The sequence below is a fragment of the Zootermopsis nevadensis genome, unplaced genomic scaffold, assembly GCF_977971745.1.
Source record: "Zootermopsis nevadensis isolate Lab colony 2312 unplaced genomic scaffold, Znev_1.0 Znev_ptg000025l, whole genome shotgun sequence".
Lineage (NCBI taxonomy): Eukaryota > Metazoa > Arthropoda > Insecta > Blattodea > Termopsidae > Zootermopsis > Zootermopsis nevadensis.
Window position 1 is genome coordinate 7,311,471 of NW_028259157.1, and position 17,905 is coordinate 7,329,375.

Here is a 17,905-nt window from a genome sequence, read left to right on the forward strand (position 1 = left end):
TAATGTTTGCTGACTGATCTGCATTAACCAAACATTGCTTTGCAGGTCTGGTTTGATGAATGAAAACTTGCTCTATTCATATATGCAGGCCCATTTAATATGTCACTGACGAAATATTTTGCCCTGTTTGTATTTAATATTTCCTAAAAGATATTATTTACAGTGAAAACCATAATTAAAAAATTATTCATGTATAGTCGGCGCAGTAGTTTTTGGCCGGTGGAGAAGCTAGCGGAGCTGGCGGACGGGCCTAGTCTGTGTACCTGAGGTGGCACGGTCAGTGTATTTCTCGGTGCAGTCAGCATTATACTATCGCAAAAGAGACTCGCTCCTAGCCTTCCCCTTGAAAATTTCACCGGCCAAAACCTACTGCGCCAACTATACTTCGTATGATCAAAGTAATCTTATTTAACTTTGACACTAACAGGTATATCCTAAATATGTGCCATACGTGAACTTTGTTAACAAAATTATAGACGTATTTAATAACGTGGGTGACAATATTTTGGCTTGTAATGCCACGTAGTCTTGTATGTGGTTACTAGCATTCTGGAAGACCACAGGGCATCACAACAAAAACTAACATCGACATCCCTGCCATGAGAACCTCAAATCTGTAACTAGCTTCATTAATGAATCTGTCAGAGGAATTACTAAAGAATATCAATATATAAACCCAAGGTTTCAGGTGTGTCAGAATATATCGACATGATTCCATTTATTGGTTGTGCATATATCAATGTATTTACGTCTATTAGTGACTAGCAGCCGGTGGATATGATGACATAAAGTTCACCAGGCCCTTTGACATTCAAGATAACTGCAGCAAACTTGAACATTATCTAAAAGTACACAAAACAAAGTAAGGCCCCATGAGACTCCACTAAAGTTCACAAACATAATTGTTTTGTGATTAGTAAGGAACATATGACAATGTGATTATTCTGGATTTTGATGACATGTAAACTCATACATTGATATGTACCTGTATCATCATTCTCACACCATCATCAGATCTCATAAATAACATTCGACTGTATTATTATTACCACGGACCTCAGAGGTACAACCGGATGTCTCTGTTCACCAATATGACGTGGTTGAGCACAATGATACAAGCAAGGGTGGCACACGGCCCACAAAACTTGCATCGTAATACGCATCTTAAAATGATGCATTTTCACCTGAAATATTTCACGTCTTTTCATTTTAGCAAGGCGCAGATCATACGAATAAACATAACTTTTACAATATTATCGATTGCGTAAGACTGATAAGCAGAAGATGTTAGTCCCGTTTTGGCGATTATATTTCATATTGCTAATTGTACAATAGGCACAAGGAATTTCAATATTTTCAGTAATTTGCAATGTACTTGTTTATTAGGATAAAATCAGTTTATGATGTTTATAGAATAAATTACTTGAGTTGTAAGGGCCTGACGTATATTATAGATAATTTATCGAATCACAATTGGAAAGAAAGTCATCCTTGTAAACAATTTCCGTGTTACTCATTTTAAGAAGATATCGGAAGAGAATATTGAAACAATTCACAACCGCCTCCATCCTATCCCTTTCCAATAAATCACATAGAAACTATTTCTCAGATTTTTAAAATATATCAATCTAAACAACTGTATATTACTTACAAATATCCTCCAAAGGTAACACAATATATCCAAATACATCACTGATTTTTTTATGCTATTTAATTTGAAAATTTCGTGTGCACCTCTTCGTATCAACTATGTTCTTCTGGGTTGTGACGCAGTGTAGACTCGTAAAATTTGAGGTTTTCACAGCGGTGAGTATGTAGATTTCTGTCTTCTGGGTTGTTGCGCTGTGTAGTCTGGTCGATGTTAACCAACGTTTCAGGGCGATGAATCTACCAGACTACACAGTGCAACAACCCACAAGACAGAAATCTTCAGTGTAGACTCGTAATCTACCTACACGTGTACACGGCATCACAATTCAGGAAAACAACACCGTCAATTTCATCGTTTCCAATTCTCCAATCTCAATTCTTCATATCATATCTAGCTTTGCCAACTAATGTAGCTTGCGGATCACGCAGAAATAAAACGCATCCTCGTGGAAGATACAGGCCTATCTGAATGGTAAACCGGTCCGGCCACATTCTCAAATTAAGTCCTTGAATAGTTAGTCAATAACTAATTATACTCTTCTGAGAAGCAAAATAGTTTGTTTATGAAAACATTCAACATAAACCATGCTAATATTTGAAGACTGCGGTCTTCCAGATTGTCGAGCCGTGTAGTCTGATAGAAGGAAAAATCGGGGTGCCCACAAGCCTAACAACTTGACCATAAACTGAACGTCACAGTGATAATTATTTATCCTTTTCAATCGGAATGTCCCAGATTCGATTCTCGACCCTGAAGCCGGGTATTCTGACAATATTTCATGGTTTTCCCAACAACTGTGTGAAGAATGTTTCAGAACAGTCTACGGCCACTTCTTCCTGTACAATTTCCAATTCATTTCTCGTCATCTCCTATTCGAAGCTGTACAAAGTATGCAGATAGAGCGATGTTAAGTAAACAAGAAACCCAATGGCCCCAAGTAGAAAGAGTTTGTTGGTCTCCCTGTACAGCAAGGCACATGCTCGATTAGTGGCAATTCAACGAGCTGATTAAGCATCAACCATCTGAAAACGAGTGAGATGATGATGATGATGATGATGATGATAATGTCTGTAACAGATGCAACCCCACCAGAACTGCATGCAAAAGCAAACACACAGTCAATAAATATATTAGATATCAAACAGAACTCTGTTATAAGTAACTCAAATATCTGACGCGAAAAGAGTACAAAAATATATAAAATTCATTGGTCCTCTCCGTCAATTCTATATTTAAAGGGGGGGGGGGTATGATCATGGTGCCGCACACATCGTACTTAGATGTCCTTGGTTCGAAACAAGAAACAGGTTGTCGTGTTTTATGATTTTTCCACCGTCAGCGTAACCAACAGACACCTAGCTAATAAGCCACGCTGCAGCTAACTAATAATGTATTTGATCTCATCGGTTCTACTGTGTTCTGGCGTATGGAGTACCACTGTAACCACGAAAGTAAGGCAGAAGAATTCTATTTATTTTTAAAGTGTTAGCTGGGCCCCTCGTGTACCCTTTTCTTTCAAAAAAAAAGTATGCCTTTTTTCACTTTACCAAAATGTATGTTCATTCTCCTGTTTTCTCCTTTGTAATTAGAATTAAAATGTTAATTGCGTGCATTATGCCAATATAATTTCAGTGATATTCCTAGAAATTTTGTTTATATGAAAAGTTGGACTTCAAATTTCTCTTCTAGCCATGCCAAACTGAATTAACTATTAAGAAATATTTATGACCACATGGTGAACAATTTTGCTCATATCTAGTAAAGAAGGATCCTTAATATATCTAATTTTAGAAACTAAAAACCTAGATGAAGAATGATGAAAGACTCTCGGGTAACAAACCGCATCAGGTGGCTGAATGGTGAATGAACCATTTTATCCGCCAACGTTTCGAGAGCCATCTCTGCTCCCATCCTCAGGGAAGCTGCGAAACGAAACTGGTCCTATGTAGCGCTCCACCTGACGTGGCTTGTTACCTGAGAGTCTTTCATCAACTTCGGTCGCCGCGAAAGCTTCACTTTATACACTAGATGAAGAATGTTTTAATAGATAAGCGTGTGGCAATTATTCCATAAATCTCACAAAGATGTATACTGCATCTACAGATACCAAATGGCACTTTTATTTATGGTGGAGGGGAGATCAGCTTTTATAAGATGAAAGGGATGAAGTTACCGAACTAATATTAGAAGTTATATTGCATTAATGTGAGCTACAAATATCCTTTCTTGCATTTCTAATTATTCAGCTGCTTCATATTTATACATCAAAGAGATAATTGTTGCTAGCCAGATAGCGTGTCTACTAATGAGTACAACTGTAGTTGCATCCGCAAATTTCCAGACATTCTTATCTTGAACTAAAACTGATGACAAATGGAAGACTGAGCAACTAACTAACTGATGACAGAGGCAGTATGACCTCTGAAACATTGGTTAACATCGACCAGTCTACACAGCACAACAACCCAGAAGACAGAAATCTTCAACCGAACAGTTAATTCTATAATGAAATTTATATGAACTTGATTCATTAAGTGTTGTCTATCTCACAGAAAACAAGCTTTCCATTCAATGTTATAAATTCACAAAACTTAAAAGAAAAGAAAAATCAGTCAATTTTGCTGACATCGGAAATTGGCATCATTTCATTCTAAATTCGGCTCTTATCATTAGGGCCAGTGACCTTTAACTCATCATGATAGTGACCACACTATATTACAGCTATGTTGATTTTGACTTGAGATGTCTTATGGCAGATATCAAGTGTCTCTGCAAACTTGAATTTCTCTGGGGTTTTTTCAGTCAAATATCTTGATAAATTGTATTACTGCATCCACAAAATGTAATTACAGCATTTTATAAAACACAACAGTTATAAAAACCGTCTGCCTTAAATATGTGTTTGTTCAAGATTTCTCTAATTAACAGCATTTATTCTAGTGCCTGAGCACTGCGGGTCCCAACTTATCGTTGGCTTTGATCTATAGACATTCGGTAGGACTCCTTGGACGAGATTTATTCTACAGAATAAGCAATGCTTATTTTGCTAACCATTTTAATCAGCTAATGTCAGTAACAGTTTTATTGTGTTTAGTTGGTAACAGTGACCAACAGATTGTCCAAGAAGGCACTGTAATCCTTTGTTAGTTAATTGTAATACTCATAATACATTTATGGTACCTATGAGTACCACTAACAACAGAATGATGTCTGAAGTGTGACAATATTGCATGTGACGGTGGTGGTGGTGCTAGTGTGCATTAATGTTATCTGTCATGGTCTAAACCCATTTAGTTGAGCAATAAAACGTCACTATACCCCTACCTCATGACTGGCTAAAAGTCAAATGCATTGCCAGGTCCATCAAGACATCCTCTGCAGCAGAGGGCTCACTCAAAACAGGCAGGTACAGTGACTCGTTAACACTCAGCTAAGTGCATTTGGGTTACAGTGGATAACATCAGTGACACATGAGCAGCATTTTCACACTTAATGGTACCTGCACCTTGTAGTGGTCCTGGGGCTTGAGTACCTCAGTGACCCCAAGAGTTGTGCTGGCGGTAGCATAGCTACTGGTAGGGCCTCCCTAGCCAGATTGGTCGAAGGGGAGAGGTCAGACTAAGACAGGTACCCTGATCCTCCAGGTTGGGGGTTGGTCGCAAGGCTAACAACCTTGCACTGTAAAAAGGAAGATGTTTCGAAACCTCAAACAAAGCCTCGGACAGACGGACCTAACAGAGGACAGAATGGAAGAGGAGAATTGAGGAGGCCATGGACCGAATACGAACCAGAGAGCCATAGAAGGAGAAGAAGAAAAAGATGGCTGTCTCGTCACCCTGATGATGGAGGCAGTTGGACCTCTGAAACCTTGGTAAACTTCTACCAGACTACAGAGCACTACAACCCATAAGGCGGCAATCTTCGAGCTCACTGCTGTGAAAACCTCAAACCCAGCTCATTTTCGAACTTCATTCAGCAAAACTGTTACCAAGTCATGCTGTTGTCAATGACTCATACTCAGCTGTCACAAAAATAAGCTTTAAATTTGAAATAACACCAAAGTACAGAGACTTCTTGGACAGAATGTAGTTCGAAAAACACCTGAATGAATTTTAGGATGATTTAAAAACAAATTTTTCATTGGTATTTCAGAGGAGTGCCAATAAAATATGTTTCTCTGTAGAAACCAAGACTACAGGCAGATTAATAAGATGGCATTTATGGATTAAATGCGCTGAATATTTCATCAATAATAAGTGCAACTACTGCTTTGGTCAGCTAACCTGTAAAATTTGTAGCTGACCCACAGTGGAACTGAAGCATCTAAACTTACTTTTATAATTAGTTGCAGAAAACTGTAAATTGTCAAACATCCAGTAATATCAAATTACAAAACCTTGTATCCATTTCCCTTGCATTAGTTATCAATGTAAAAATTATTCATGTCAAAGATAACAGAGTCATAGTACCAGTAGTTTAAATCCAACACAAAATTTTTACTTTATTTCAAAATTATTTCTTGTCCTTTCCCATAGAGAGAAGTACAGTATCACTGTTCCATTATAGTGCACATTCACGTGCTCTTTGATTACAAAAGGTTATGTATGAAAGAACGTGAGGAATACCGACCATCTGAACAAATTACAAAGCAATATTCATTAGTACTGTTATCAACTAAGAAAACCTAATAGTGTCCATGAACTTCACGAGATAAGCATCCTGCAAAGGCAATGTCTATAAAAAAAAAGAATTGTAACTGACTGAATGAGGGAAATAGGATACTTGTTTACTTCACCTCCTGACTAGGTCACATAAAGGATATCTCCTCTGATCTCTGCAATAACATTTAGACTTTGCAGCAAATAAAATTCTAATATCCTAGATTCATGCGCAAAGAAAGAGGCCCCCTATAGGGACAAAAAGTTTCAGCAAGAATACCAAAAGATAACTTCTGAATAAAAAATAGTTGTCAATGGTGAGTTTTCAGAATCCACAGCAGCAAAAATAAAGATGATCATCAACACACTAATGAAACTTGAGGGGCCAAGCACCTCTGAAATGTCAGTAAACTTCTTCCAGAACAACATCCCAGAAGAGTCAATGTGTTAATATAATTATAAATACATCTAAACACACTATTTATTTCAATTCTGCAAAATTAGACAATTATGTCACACAGAATGAGTGAAAATGTGGAAAGTTAATAAAAATGACTGAAAGTTTATAAACCTCACAACGAATATCCTTTGTCATATTTTATATCTGCCTTTATGATACAGGAATAGAAATTTAAACTGTGGCTGTTGGCTGGACTTTAGATCCAGGATCTATGGATTAATGGTAAGATAGTGCATCACACAGCCAGCCAGATCACGCATAAGGTGAGTTTCATGGACGATGCAGGTTAACGACCATAGCAAAACTCATAACCTCCTTATCACGATTACAGCTTTTTACACTCTTTTGTTTCTTACTTTTGATTTTTGGTAAGTCTTACAACTAGTACATTGAGATTTGAAAGGAATTTATTCCAGATAACCCAATATGGTATAGCCTTCCCCAGGAACAAAAGATGTTTATACATACTTTACATTTTTTTAGTTGCATGGCTTATTCGATATGGTTTTTAATATTATTCACTAGAAAGGCATCAGATTTCAAGATATGTGCAAGATGTTTTAAAAAATTCATATAAAATAATCTGAATTTCTGTGCTGCCAGCTGAGCAAGTGGAATAATGAAATGAAAATTAAAAAGAAAATACAGAGGAAATGTCCAATCTTTAAGTTGAAACTGCTTTGATAGTTTCTGACCGTTAATGCCCGGATATTTCAGATCCCCCCAGTCCAAAATATGCGGAAACCATTTCAGCTAGACTCAGACCAATAGCCCCAGCAAACTAAATGTAAAATAAAGAAATAAACTTAAATTAATGCTAGTGGTCTGTCACATATTGAGATAAAGTGATCTTTGTTGGAGTCAGTCCAACACTGAGAATACGCTTCCCAGTCTAAAGTTGGACTATGTCACACAGTTAATTTCAAAATTCAAATAATATAAACTGTATGTAGGGGTCTGAAGTGGCCGCATGGTCTGAGGCGTGGGCCTTGTGCCGCTTGGTCGCTGGGACTGTGGGTTCGAATCCCACTCAAGCCATGGATGTTTTTCTGTGTAGTGCTGTCCTGTGTACGGGTAGAGGCCTTGTGACGGGCCGATCCCTCATCCAAGGAGTCCTACCGAATGTCTATAGATCAAAGCCAACGAAAAGTTGGGACCCGCAGTGCTCAGGCACTTGAAGAACGGGTCGTTCCCAGTATCCAGTATAAACTGTATGTGGTAGGAAGTCAAACAAATATAAGAGTGGAATAACATAATGATAAACTGAAACTAACTTAATATATGATTTGCTAGTGGAATTTCCTCTAAACCACATTGTCTGATTATACCACCAAGATTCTATTTTTTTAATTATGCAGATGTTCAAGGCTCTTTCATTCTTTTTCTCTCTCTCTCCCTCTTTTTTTAAGGTTAGACCTACTAACTCAGTACATGCATGTAGAGGCTCAGGAAAACACACACAGAAAAAGAGAAATATGCAAAAATTCAGGATAACAGGTCCCTCAGTTCAAATTGATGATTAATTCTTTGATTTCAACTACACAAATTTTATAGCATCAAAGTTTGGCTAGGAACTTATAGCTGTATTTCACTTACTTATAGTTGATTTAACAGAGCTGTGAGTAGATCAGATTATACAGTGTTGAATGACAGGATAATTAACGTATAACGAACTGAAAATGATCCGGCTGTGGCCTATTTTAAGGTACCATCCTGACACTTGCCTCGAGAATTGAGATGATAGGGTTGCTAGTCTCCAGACGGACATTTGAACCCAGAACCTCGAAAACACAAAACAGTGCTAACCACTCAGCTATGACGTACCGTAGGATTCTTACTATTTTCATAATAACTTCGTTGTATTACAACAGTTCATATAATGTAATTCGAATTCAGTTTCACAGAATGAGATTTGAGGTTTCCACTGCAGTGAGAATAATGTACTTCTAGGTTTTGGCGCCGTGTATACTCGTCACAGAGTGTGTACATGACGGAAAGTCCCACAAGAACATCGCCAAATGTAACAAGTCTGAATACACTCAGAAATATTGTGACCTATCATTCCATGTTATCTATGAGATTTAATACAAGTCTTCTCATTAAATGGTAATGAACTGTTAGACAACCCTCCAGATGTCACGACACTTTCGCAGGAACCTTCTTTTCACTCAGTCTCTCATTTTAAAACCAGACAAATTCTTCATTATTCGTTTCCATGCTGAGTTTTACGTATAAAATAATTTCGTATTTTGTTTTTACATATCTATGGTTAATAAACATAACTTTCAATGGTGAAACGACTCAAATACAGGCCTACAGCAATAGACGGAAAGAGACGTAGGTTTATTCTCAGCGACATCAATGTTTCCAGAGTTCATGGTAAATATTTCTACATCGATGTTCTAAAGTCCATATTTAACACATGACTAATTGTAAAAATGCAATGACTGAATAAAATATCCGATGTTAAAAGTTGTCAATTAACGAAGTGGTACAAACTAATGAGATTAAATAATGTAAGATTTGATGTTTTCATGGCGATGTGACTATCTGGGTTACTACGCCGTCAGTATTTTGGCTGTACTGAAGTAAGTTACATTAAGAGATGTATTATTAAAATGTATCTTTAATTATTACTTTAAGAATAATTTTCGAAAGGATTATTCCCATGATGGTGGGGGTCTCTTGCGAACACAGTAATAAACATTTGATTTCTGTAAAGGGCGGTGAATTCCTTGATTATCTGGGCATACTATCAACTGCTCAAAAAGGACTCTGCTCCATGGAGTTAGTTAAGGGCATTCCTATGTTGGGTTTATTTTGTCATTCTCGAATTATCACTTCTTAGATGGCTTGTCACAACCGTTGTTACTACAAGGCAGGCTTTGTATTATCTCCCAAACTATGCCTTCGTCTTCCACATTTTTTATCAACGAGATTTGTCCACAAACATTTTGTATGCTTCCTTTGTTTTATTGTTGGTGACTGATTCATCTCACCTTCATTAATAACCTATCATGGTGCTGCTAAGTTTAAACGTATTAATAGTTAAATCCATTAATTTTATTCCATTTCATTATAACCTTGAGTTTTCCGTAGAATTGCTCGAAAGTTCAGGTAGGCCTCCTATGAAGCTGGTATGTATTAACTACAAATATTTCCTCTTAAAACAGCATAAAGCAATACAAGTAGTTGGAAGTATGAACTAGTTAATTTCTTTTCAAGGCCATATAAGTATATGGTCAATTAACCCTTCAAAACCCAATAGCAACTACATGAACAATCAATAACTATGCATTTTGCCTCCGAGCGTAGTTTTGGATTTCGTTTGCTTCGCAGAATAAGCACAGATTATTTCCCTAAACAGCAATAACGAAGACATTTTCTTCATTAAGACACCTTACACGACTGGTAGCCCGAGAAGAATTTATTACACTAAGTCGCCCTGAAAGCTTAACATCACAAACCATTTGATTACTTCAATAGAGACACGTTGTGTTGTCTTTCAGATAAGAATTAAAATTTTAAATATTGTTTAGATGAGCTTCGGCTTCAAACGGTTAAAAGAGGTTATGGCAATTTTACAGTCATTAGATAACTGGAATTACAAGCAATTAAGCACTATATATGTAGGCCCTATTAACTTTACCAAAGTCGTCGAACCTTTTTTCAAATTATGCTGATCACGAGCCTATTCTGCAACTATTACGCACCCTGATGAACAGACTTTTCCTTCCTACAGGCCACACAGAAAATACATGATAGTCAACATAACAGTCACCAGTACGTGCCCCAATTATCCAATTTAACAATAGGCTATGCAGCTCTACCCTTTCCATTTCGAAAGCAATTACCTATTTGAATCAATTGCCGAGGACAGTTGGCAGGTAATCAAACAGGGACTAAAGAAGTCGTTTTAGGTGCCATCATGACGTGAATTGAATCATACAGGCAAAGTCAAAAGATATGCCACATCAGTTCAGCATCGTTCATCATTTATAGATCGAGGAAGGAACCCAGTACCAATTTGACAGAAGGCTGAGTTAGCCCCGAAGCCGTTTTGACCTGTGACCACAAAATATTCCATTGCTTGTGGTCTTTGTTGATAGTTCGAACAGTAAGTTTATGGATTATTTGCGAGTGGCAGAGGTGAAACACGTCATTTTAACCTAACACAGTGTTTACTCATTCGTCAACATCCGATTTGGTGTCCCTACAGATACGTATCTTCAGACGAAGGAAGGGAAAATTCTGACAAAGGATGGCTGACCACGTTTTGTGCTTTGTTCCCATTGCACAGGAATCCTTGCCAACAACGAGTGTTAACTTGATGAAGGTGCCTACAAAGCAATCCCAAGGTCTAAGGGGAACGTCGGTCTAACAGGGCCAACACGAACGCTCCGCTCCTGATTATTGTAGGTCTATAGTCTATAAAATACACGAGCTATACAGCTATCAGTTTATCAGTGCATTTTGTCCATTTGCCAGTAGATGTTGATTAGTGAGTGGAAACAGCCGTGATATATTTAAAGACATGTTATTTTGCTAGAAAGATTACATCCAAGACGCCCTAGAAAGAAAATTCTGCGAATGTCAATCGTTGTCTTCTGGGTTGTGACGTCGTGTGGCCTTGTAGGGGTTTATCAACGTTTCCGGTGAAAGCATCGCCCACAATATGGGCCCAAAGACAGTCTCCGAAACTCCAGCGTCAGCTGATCGTCTGAGACCTCATTGCGTGCCTTAAGTGAATATAGAATTGTTTCACTGCCCTCAGGAATCTTATTCACATTTCGCAGGGAGTAAATTTCACATAAAATCCTATGTTCCGTCAAATGAAGGTAAAACTGGAGCCAACCTACCATTTATTTTATCAAAATAGTTCACAATCTTATATAAAACATAGAAAGATGACTCTTACTTGTAACGGATTCCAAAATGTAGAAGTTTGCAGTCTATTGGGGAAAAGGCAATATTTATCCGTGTTGTGACGTCTTCGGAGAATTAATCACTTCTTCCTGTAACAAAGCAGGAAGAAACAAATGTCATGATGACTTGGTGAAGAAACAGCTGATTTACTAATGCTGTGATTATTTGCCGTAATATGTAATCAAACTTGTACAAAGCGTTGCCTGTGAACAGTAGAATTTACAGACTGTCTGCAAAACATCTAGAGCACAGATCGGCCAAAACTCTTCAATAGTGAAGTACATCGAACTACAATCTGAATTTTATCATAACTTTCTGTAGGCAGCTTTATAATTCTTACTGCAGACCTTAGAATGGTATAAAATGCAGATGAAATTCTATTGAGATTTTGTCAATTTATTAAACAGGTGGGAAAGGAGGGCAAAACGTCCCTCTCACACACAAGACGAGGTGCTGACACAAATGGCGATGTCCTTACCAGATAAGAAAAGCAGATCGCCCGTTCAATGATACATATAATGGGCACAAACAATGCTACAATTAAAGGTGGCTATCTTCTGGTGCTCGCCCTGATGATGGAGGCAGAAATGACCTCTGAAACGTCGGTAAACCTCTACCAGACTGCACGGTGCAACAAGCCAGAAGACAGCCATCTTCAGACTCACAGCCGTGAAAACCTCAAATCCTATAAAGCTACAATTATTAAGCAAGACTTCAAGACGAACATACTGAGAACTAGTGACGTCCGATGTGTGACGCATGTTAGAATTCGGCTTTAAGGTCTCCTTCTTTCAGACTGTCAGTCAGGAGTAGGGAAAAAAGGACGGGCGATGTCAGGAAGCAGCTCATTTATGCGAGAGACTTTTTAACGAATCATCATCACAGGGAAGCACGATGTTCCTCTAGGGGTGGTGATGGCAACAATTGCAATCAATCTGGACAGACGACGAGCTCAGCCCGCGTCTGTGTCGCAATTCCACAGGCCGTGGGTCGTATCCAAAAGCCTGGGGCTAAAATGTTTTAACCCTTGTGTATGAATCACCTACATGACATAAACTGGATAAATTTTGTATGTGGAATTTTTTTTCGAAAGTTGCAGGGTTAATTCAACTTTCCTCCACATAAATCCCGTGTACTAAACTCATATTGAAGATCAAATACCGAATATTTGGATCGAGCGGTCAGCATTCCTGCGTCGTATTTGGGAACGTCCTGGGTTCAAATCACGGCCTGAAGAAAACTACAGTGAATAAGGCTACTCAAAGATTCCTTCATTCTTCTAGGAAAATATTTATAGTATCTAAAAATATGGATGTCATTGTTCGGGACTACTCCACGAGGACTTCGTTTCGGGGGGTTACGGCCAGGAAATGGGGAGTGTTTCTCCGAAACGTCGGAATATATCCACAAGACCAGCGTAGACGACTTCGCCGTTGTGAGATCTCAAATCTGATATGGAACTGAAGTTTCATTTGAAAAGTTGTGTATTTGAAAACACGTCCATTTCTGTCCAGCGCTCTTCGGGAAATAGAAGCCGAACCCCGTGAAATAGTTTTTAGCAAACCATTTTAATGACATGTGAAACTCAGATGAAGAAATAAACACGTCTATAAATTCGGTGTGAAGCGTGTCTTGGTTAGCGACACCATCGATATAATAAAATGTCTTCTTCAGATCAAAACTGTCCATTTTACAATGTAAGTTACAGACAAAATACAACTTTGTGAGACTTGAGGTTCTCACGGCGACGACTAAGAAGATGGTTGTCTTTTGGGGTGTTACCGACGTTTTAAGAGTGCTTCTTGCCTCATCATCGCCCTGACAATGGAGGAAGCAAGAACCCCTAAAACTTTGGTAAACTACCAATTTACCAGAAAACAGTCTTCAAATTATAACCTTCTTTGTACTCTATGGAAAACGTTTAATTTAAAATGCAATTCAAACCTAATGAAAATTGACATGGCAACCCAGGCAAGTGGTAAACAGGATAAAACAGGTCAAGGACACAATTATGACGACAATTCGAGGTAGAGAAAATTATGGTACTGATAATGCAATAATCTGACGGACTTTTAACTCGTAAATGCAGTCTCTTTATACGATTCACAATCAACCTCGTCATCATTGAGAAAAGACAATTGGACAACCGACACGATACATATTTTCTGATCGGTTCTGCTGTGTTCCAGTGTACGGAGTACCACTGAAACAGTACGACAGAAGACTTTTCACCTTTCCTTTCTCAAAGTGATAGCTGGGCTAACACGGTTAAAAAGAACGAACTCCCTATTACCAGGATTTCGAGAAACAGAGTACGGGGTCCAATCAGAATAAAGCTCTACAATCCAAATATTCATGGAACATAAGAGTTACCAATGCCTTGTGATCAGTGTCCGGCCAGGTAACTCAGGAGAGAACATCCTCAGGGCGATCGCCCTGGTGATGGAGGCAGTAAGAACCTCTGAAACGTTGGTAAACTACCAGTGCTACAACCCAGAAGGTGGCCATCTTCATTAAATCAGGAACCTTTTATAAAACACAGGCCACATCCAAAGAGTGGGAACATTTTATGTTAAGGACTCTTACTAAAATAAATTCATTTTAAGGACTTTCAGGGTATTTTATGGAAGTATTTGAATTTTCCAATACACAAACCTCTAAGCCTTTACGACAGGTGACTAATAATAATTAAATCTTTCTGGTGATCAACAAAATCGATTATTATATTATTATTATTCAGTGTTCTGTCTTACGACAGTTTTCCCTATTCTCGGCTTCTCGTTTTAATTCCTGGAACGTCATCTTCTTTCCTTGTTTAAGATCGTCGGTTAGCTGTATCAATCTTCTTCCTAGTCCTCTCTTTCCTTCAACCTTGCCTTCGATGACATCACTCAGTAACCCATTCTTCTCAGAATATGTTCCAGCCAGTTAGCTTTCCTTCGTGTAATCGCCTGCAGAATGTTTCTTTGCTCGTTGACTCTCCTCAATACTTCTTCGTTGGTCACTCGATCCGTCCACCTGATCTTCTCTATTCTTCTCCAACACCACATTTCAAAACTCTCCAGGTATTTCTGTTCCTTCTTCCTGAGTGTCCAAGTCTCCGCTCCATACAGCGCGACACTCCTTACGTAACACTTCACTAGTTTCTTCTTCATCTCAAAGCCCAACTTGCTAGTGAGAAGTATTCTCTTCTTGACGAAAGCTGCCTTGGCCATGGCTATCCTTGCTCAAAATCGATATGGGGTAATAATCTCATGTTTCGGGTTTTACTCTGTATCGACAAGAGTGATCACTCATGAAAACTTCTCCACTACGGAATGAGTACTGAAACCTAATTTCAATCCCTTCTTTTCTATTTCACTACAATTTTCCATAGCAACTACAAGTTCAAGTACAGGAAGTAAAATTCAAAAGTTTCATACTATGTATACTTTTCAGACCAGCAGATGAATTCCTTCCTGTACTTTACAATTTTACCATAAAAGATCAAAAAAGTTTTTAATGTGTTTATAAGTCAGATGCAGAGATGGTTCAATAAAACAGAAAATCTTCCACTGTGGAAGTATTAAAAGTTCATGATTATCTGTGTAATAATTCATTCCAATCACATGCCGGGAATGACAAGACAGATTCTGTCAGTGTAATAAATATAAACGAACTGTACACAGGTCAAAATATTTCCACGATTAAAAACTATTATTCACAAGGTCGGTGGATATTTCCTATATATCGTGATGTTTGGATGTTTTCTAACAAGACTAATGAAATTTATAATAGTTAATAAAACAACGACCAGTTTATCTCAGCACTGACGTTAAGGCAATTGTCCTCTTTCACTTCTTAATTTTGTTCCAAATATCAAGCGAATTATGTTACTGAATAACCGACCACCTTCTTTGAGGGTTAAATAAACAATTGTGACCCACCTCAAATTTACGCGGTAGAAGTTTTTAGAAATCTTATTAAAGTGAGATAAACCTTTACCTTGAGCTCTAGTCTAATAACAATTTGCAACACCAGCTAGAACATGTACACTGCTACATGGAATAATATGAAACACGTGCAAGACACAGAACAAATTTTGAAAGTTATGCTTCCGAGGAAACAAGAACTGATCTTTAGTCAGGAATAACTCAGTTTAATTCATCTCCAAATGTTATTGGTAATGCTGTTGAATTGGTTTGAGGAAGCACAATGGCGACTGAAAAAGACAAAAAATTTGAAATTGGTAATGACTCATCCTATCTGTTTTTAACATTACGAACACCAGGTTAACACAGTGCTTTGGACACGTAGACTTCCTCTACCAGCCATCATCCTCTTGCTAAGTAGGAGCAGCAAATTGTACATTATCGGTACCCCGAGATCAGAAATGTATTCCTTCAATACCGTTACAGTTGACAGAGACCAGGAAGGTCAAATACATCAAAGCGATGTATGACTGCATGATATGAAGCTTTCACGGCAACTACCACTAATAAAATCTTCTTGGGCTATAAGCCACGTCAGTTCATTTGATCAAATACTACTGATGATGGGGACGAGATGGTCCCTAAAATGTTGATGTTTAACTGACTGACATGGCTGATAACCCATGCAGACGTTATTAAATTCTGCAATACTGTTTGAATGATTATGGCAGTCTTGCATTTAGATGACTGAAAGATGAAACTAAGAAAACCCTGTAGCGCGCACCAGGTGTTGGTTGGGAAGCCTGAGGGGAAGAGACCACTGGGGAGACCTAGACATAGATGGGAGATAGGAGTTGAAGGAGACTGGATTTTGTTGGCCCAGGACAGAGACCGATGGAGGGCTTTGGTTAGTTCGGTGATGGACCTTTGGGTTCGGTAAGGCATATAGTTAGTTAGTTAGCTAGCTAGCTAAGATAATCTTAATCCAATCTGACCCCTTCAGACCCCAGGCACGACACTGAATAAGAAGAAGTGAACATAACAGGAGAACAGGAAATACATGTAGAAGGAGAAAACCACAAGAAAAAAAGTTGATATTTTTATGCTGTCTCCATACTCAAATTTGTCAATCATTTTGACATTTCTCTACAAATAAACATTTTTAGACAGTATTTTTAGGCATGTTTGCAATTTGATTATATTTTCCCATTAGACATCAAACAATATGATTGCCTACACTGGTCCACCAATTGTCATCATAAAATTGAGACAAAAGTATATATTTTGTGCTCGTTACCAATTTGTTACTTCACCAAACACACACACACTACACAAAACTTATACATTTTCTCACTGCCTCTTGCTATACCAAAGTCTACACACCTAATTACAATAGTTTATTAACATTTTCAGATCATCAATGGACTATTGTGTGGGTCAGAATATTAATCACACCATATTAACCAGATACTTTATCAACATGTATCTTTTTTGAGATCTGAGGAACTCACGGTAGTGAAGAAGTTGATACGTCTTCTGGATTTAACAACAGGCGGACCTGCACGTACATACCAGCAGCCCTAAAGATCGAGGCAGTCTATTCCTCTGAAATATTAGTAACTACTAACACGTCCATGTGGCATTACTACCCAGAACAACATTGACATGCTGGTCTCGATGTTAGAAATTTTTGTGTTTATTTCTGCCAAAAGACTGCCCCAAAAGTTGGATTGGACGAGAAAGAAGGTAAAGGTAGAGAAAGGGTGAAGGGGATAAAGGAATAGGAGGGGGAAGAAGTGGAGAGGAAAGTAACCTTTGAAAATTTTCACACTATTCTTTTCTACAATACATCAGGCTGCTACAAAAAAACTTTTTTTGTCCAATTTTCTTCCAGTCATTATCAAGGCATACAGCAAAAGAGGGCAATAATATATTATAAAAGAAAATCATAAGTATTTGATCTGTGCAGTGGATAACTTCTGCTTATAATTTCTTCTTAATATCTGACAAAGTTCCTTTGGGGAATTGAATCTTGACCCTTGAACTCTGGAAGTAAACTGGTGCTTATCTGTATAAAACATTGTGTACAGTTCTCCTGTACCCAGAAGTCAAAAGCACAGATCAGGGTCAAATCCATTATGTTTGCAGTGTCGATCATTTGACAGCTTAGATAACTGGCACCATTTATTTGTCTTAGCAATAGTCTCACCAGCAGATCTTAACTATGATAAATGCTATTCACCAAATTTATAAGTTTAAAAAAACATGAAACTGCCTAAATTTCATATCCTCACTGTAT

General features: G+C 38.0%; 1 protein-coding gene and 1 long non-coding RNA gene across 2 annotated transcripts in view; one reads left to right on the forward strand and one right to left on the reverse strand.

The window, feature by feature from the left end:
- The window catches only part of LOC147872633 (uncharacterized), a 421,094-nt gene that overhangs the window by 259,214 nt on the left and 143,975 nt on the right, over positions 1 to 17,905 (forward strand). The window lies entirely within an intron of this gene.
- LOC110831358 (ankyrin repeat domain-containing protein 13C) overlaps positions 11,619 to 17,905 on the reverse strand; it is a 40,476-nt gene continuing 34,189 nt past the window's right edge. Inside the window, exon 11 of the mRNA XM_022067260.2 lies at positions 11,619 to 11,784. Coding sequence (XP_021922952.1) covers positions 11,775 to 11,784 — 10 coding nt within the window. The 3' untranslated portion in view covers positions 11,619 to 11,774. The remainder of the gene's footprint in view (positions 11,785 to 17,905) is intronic.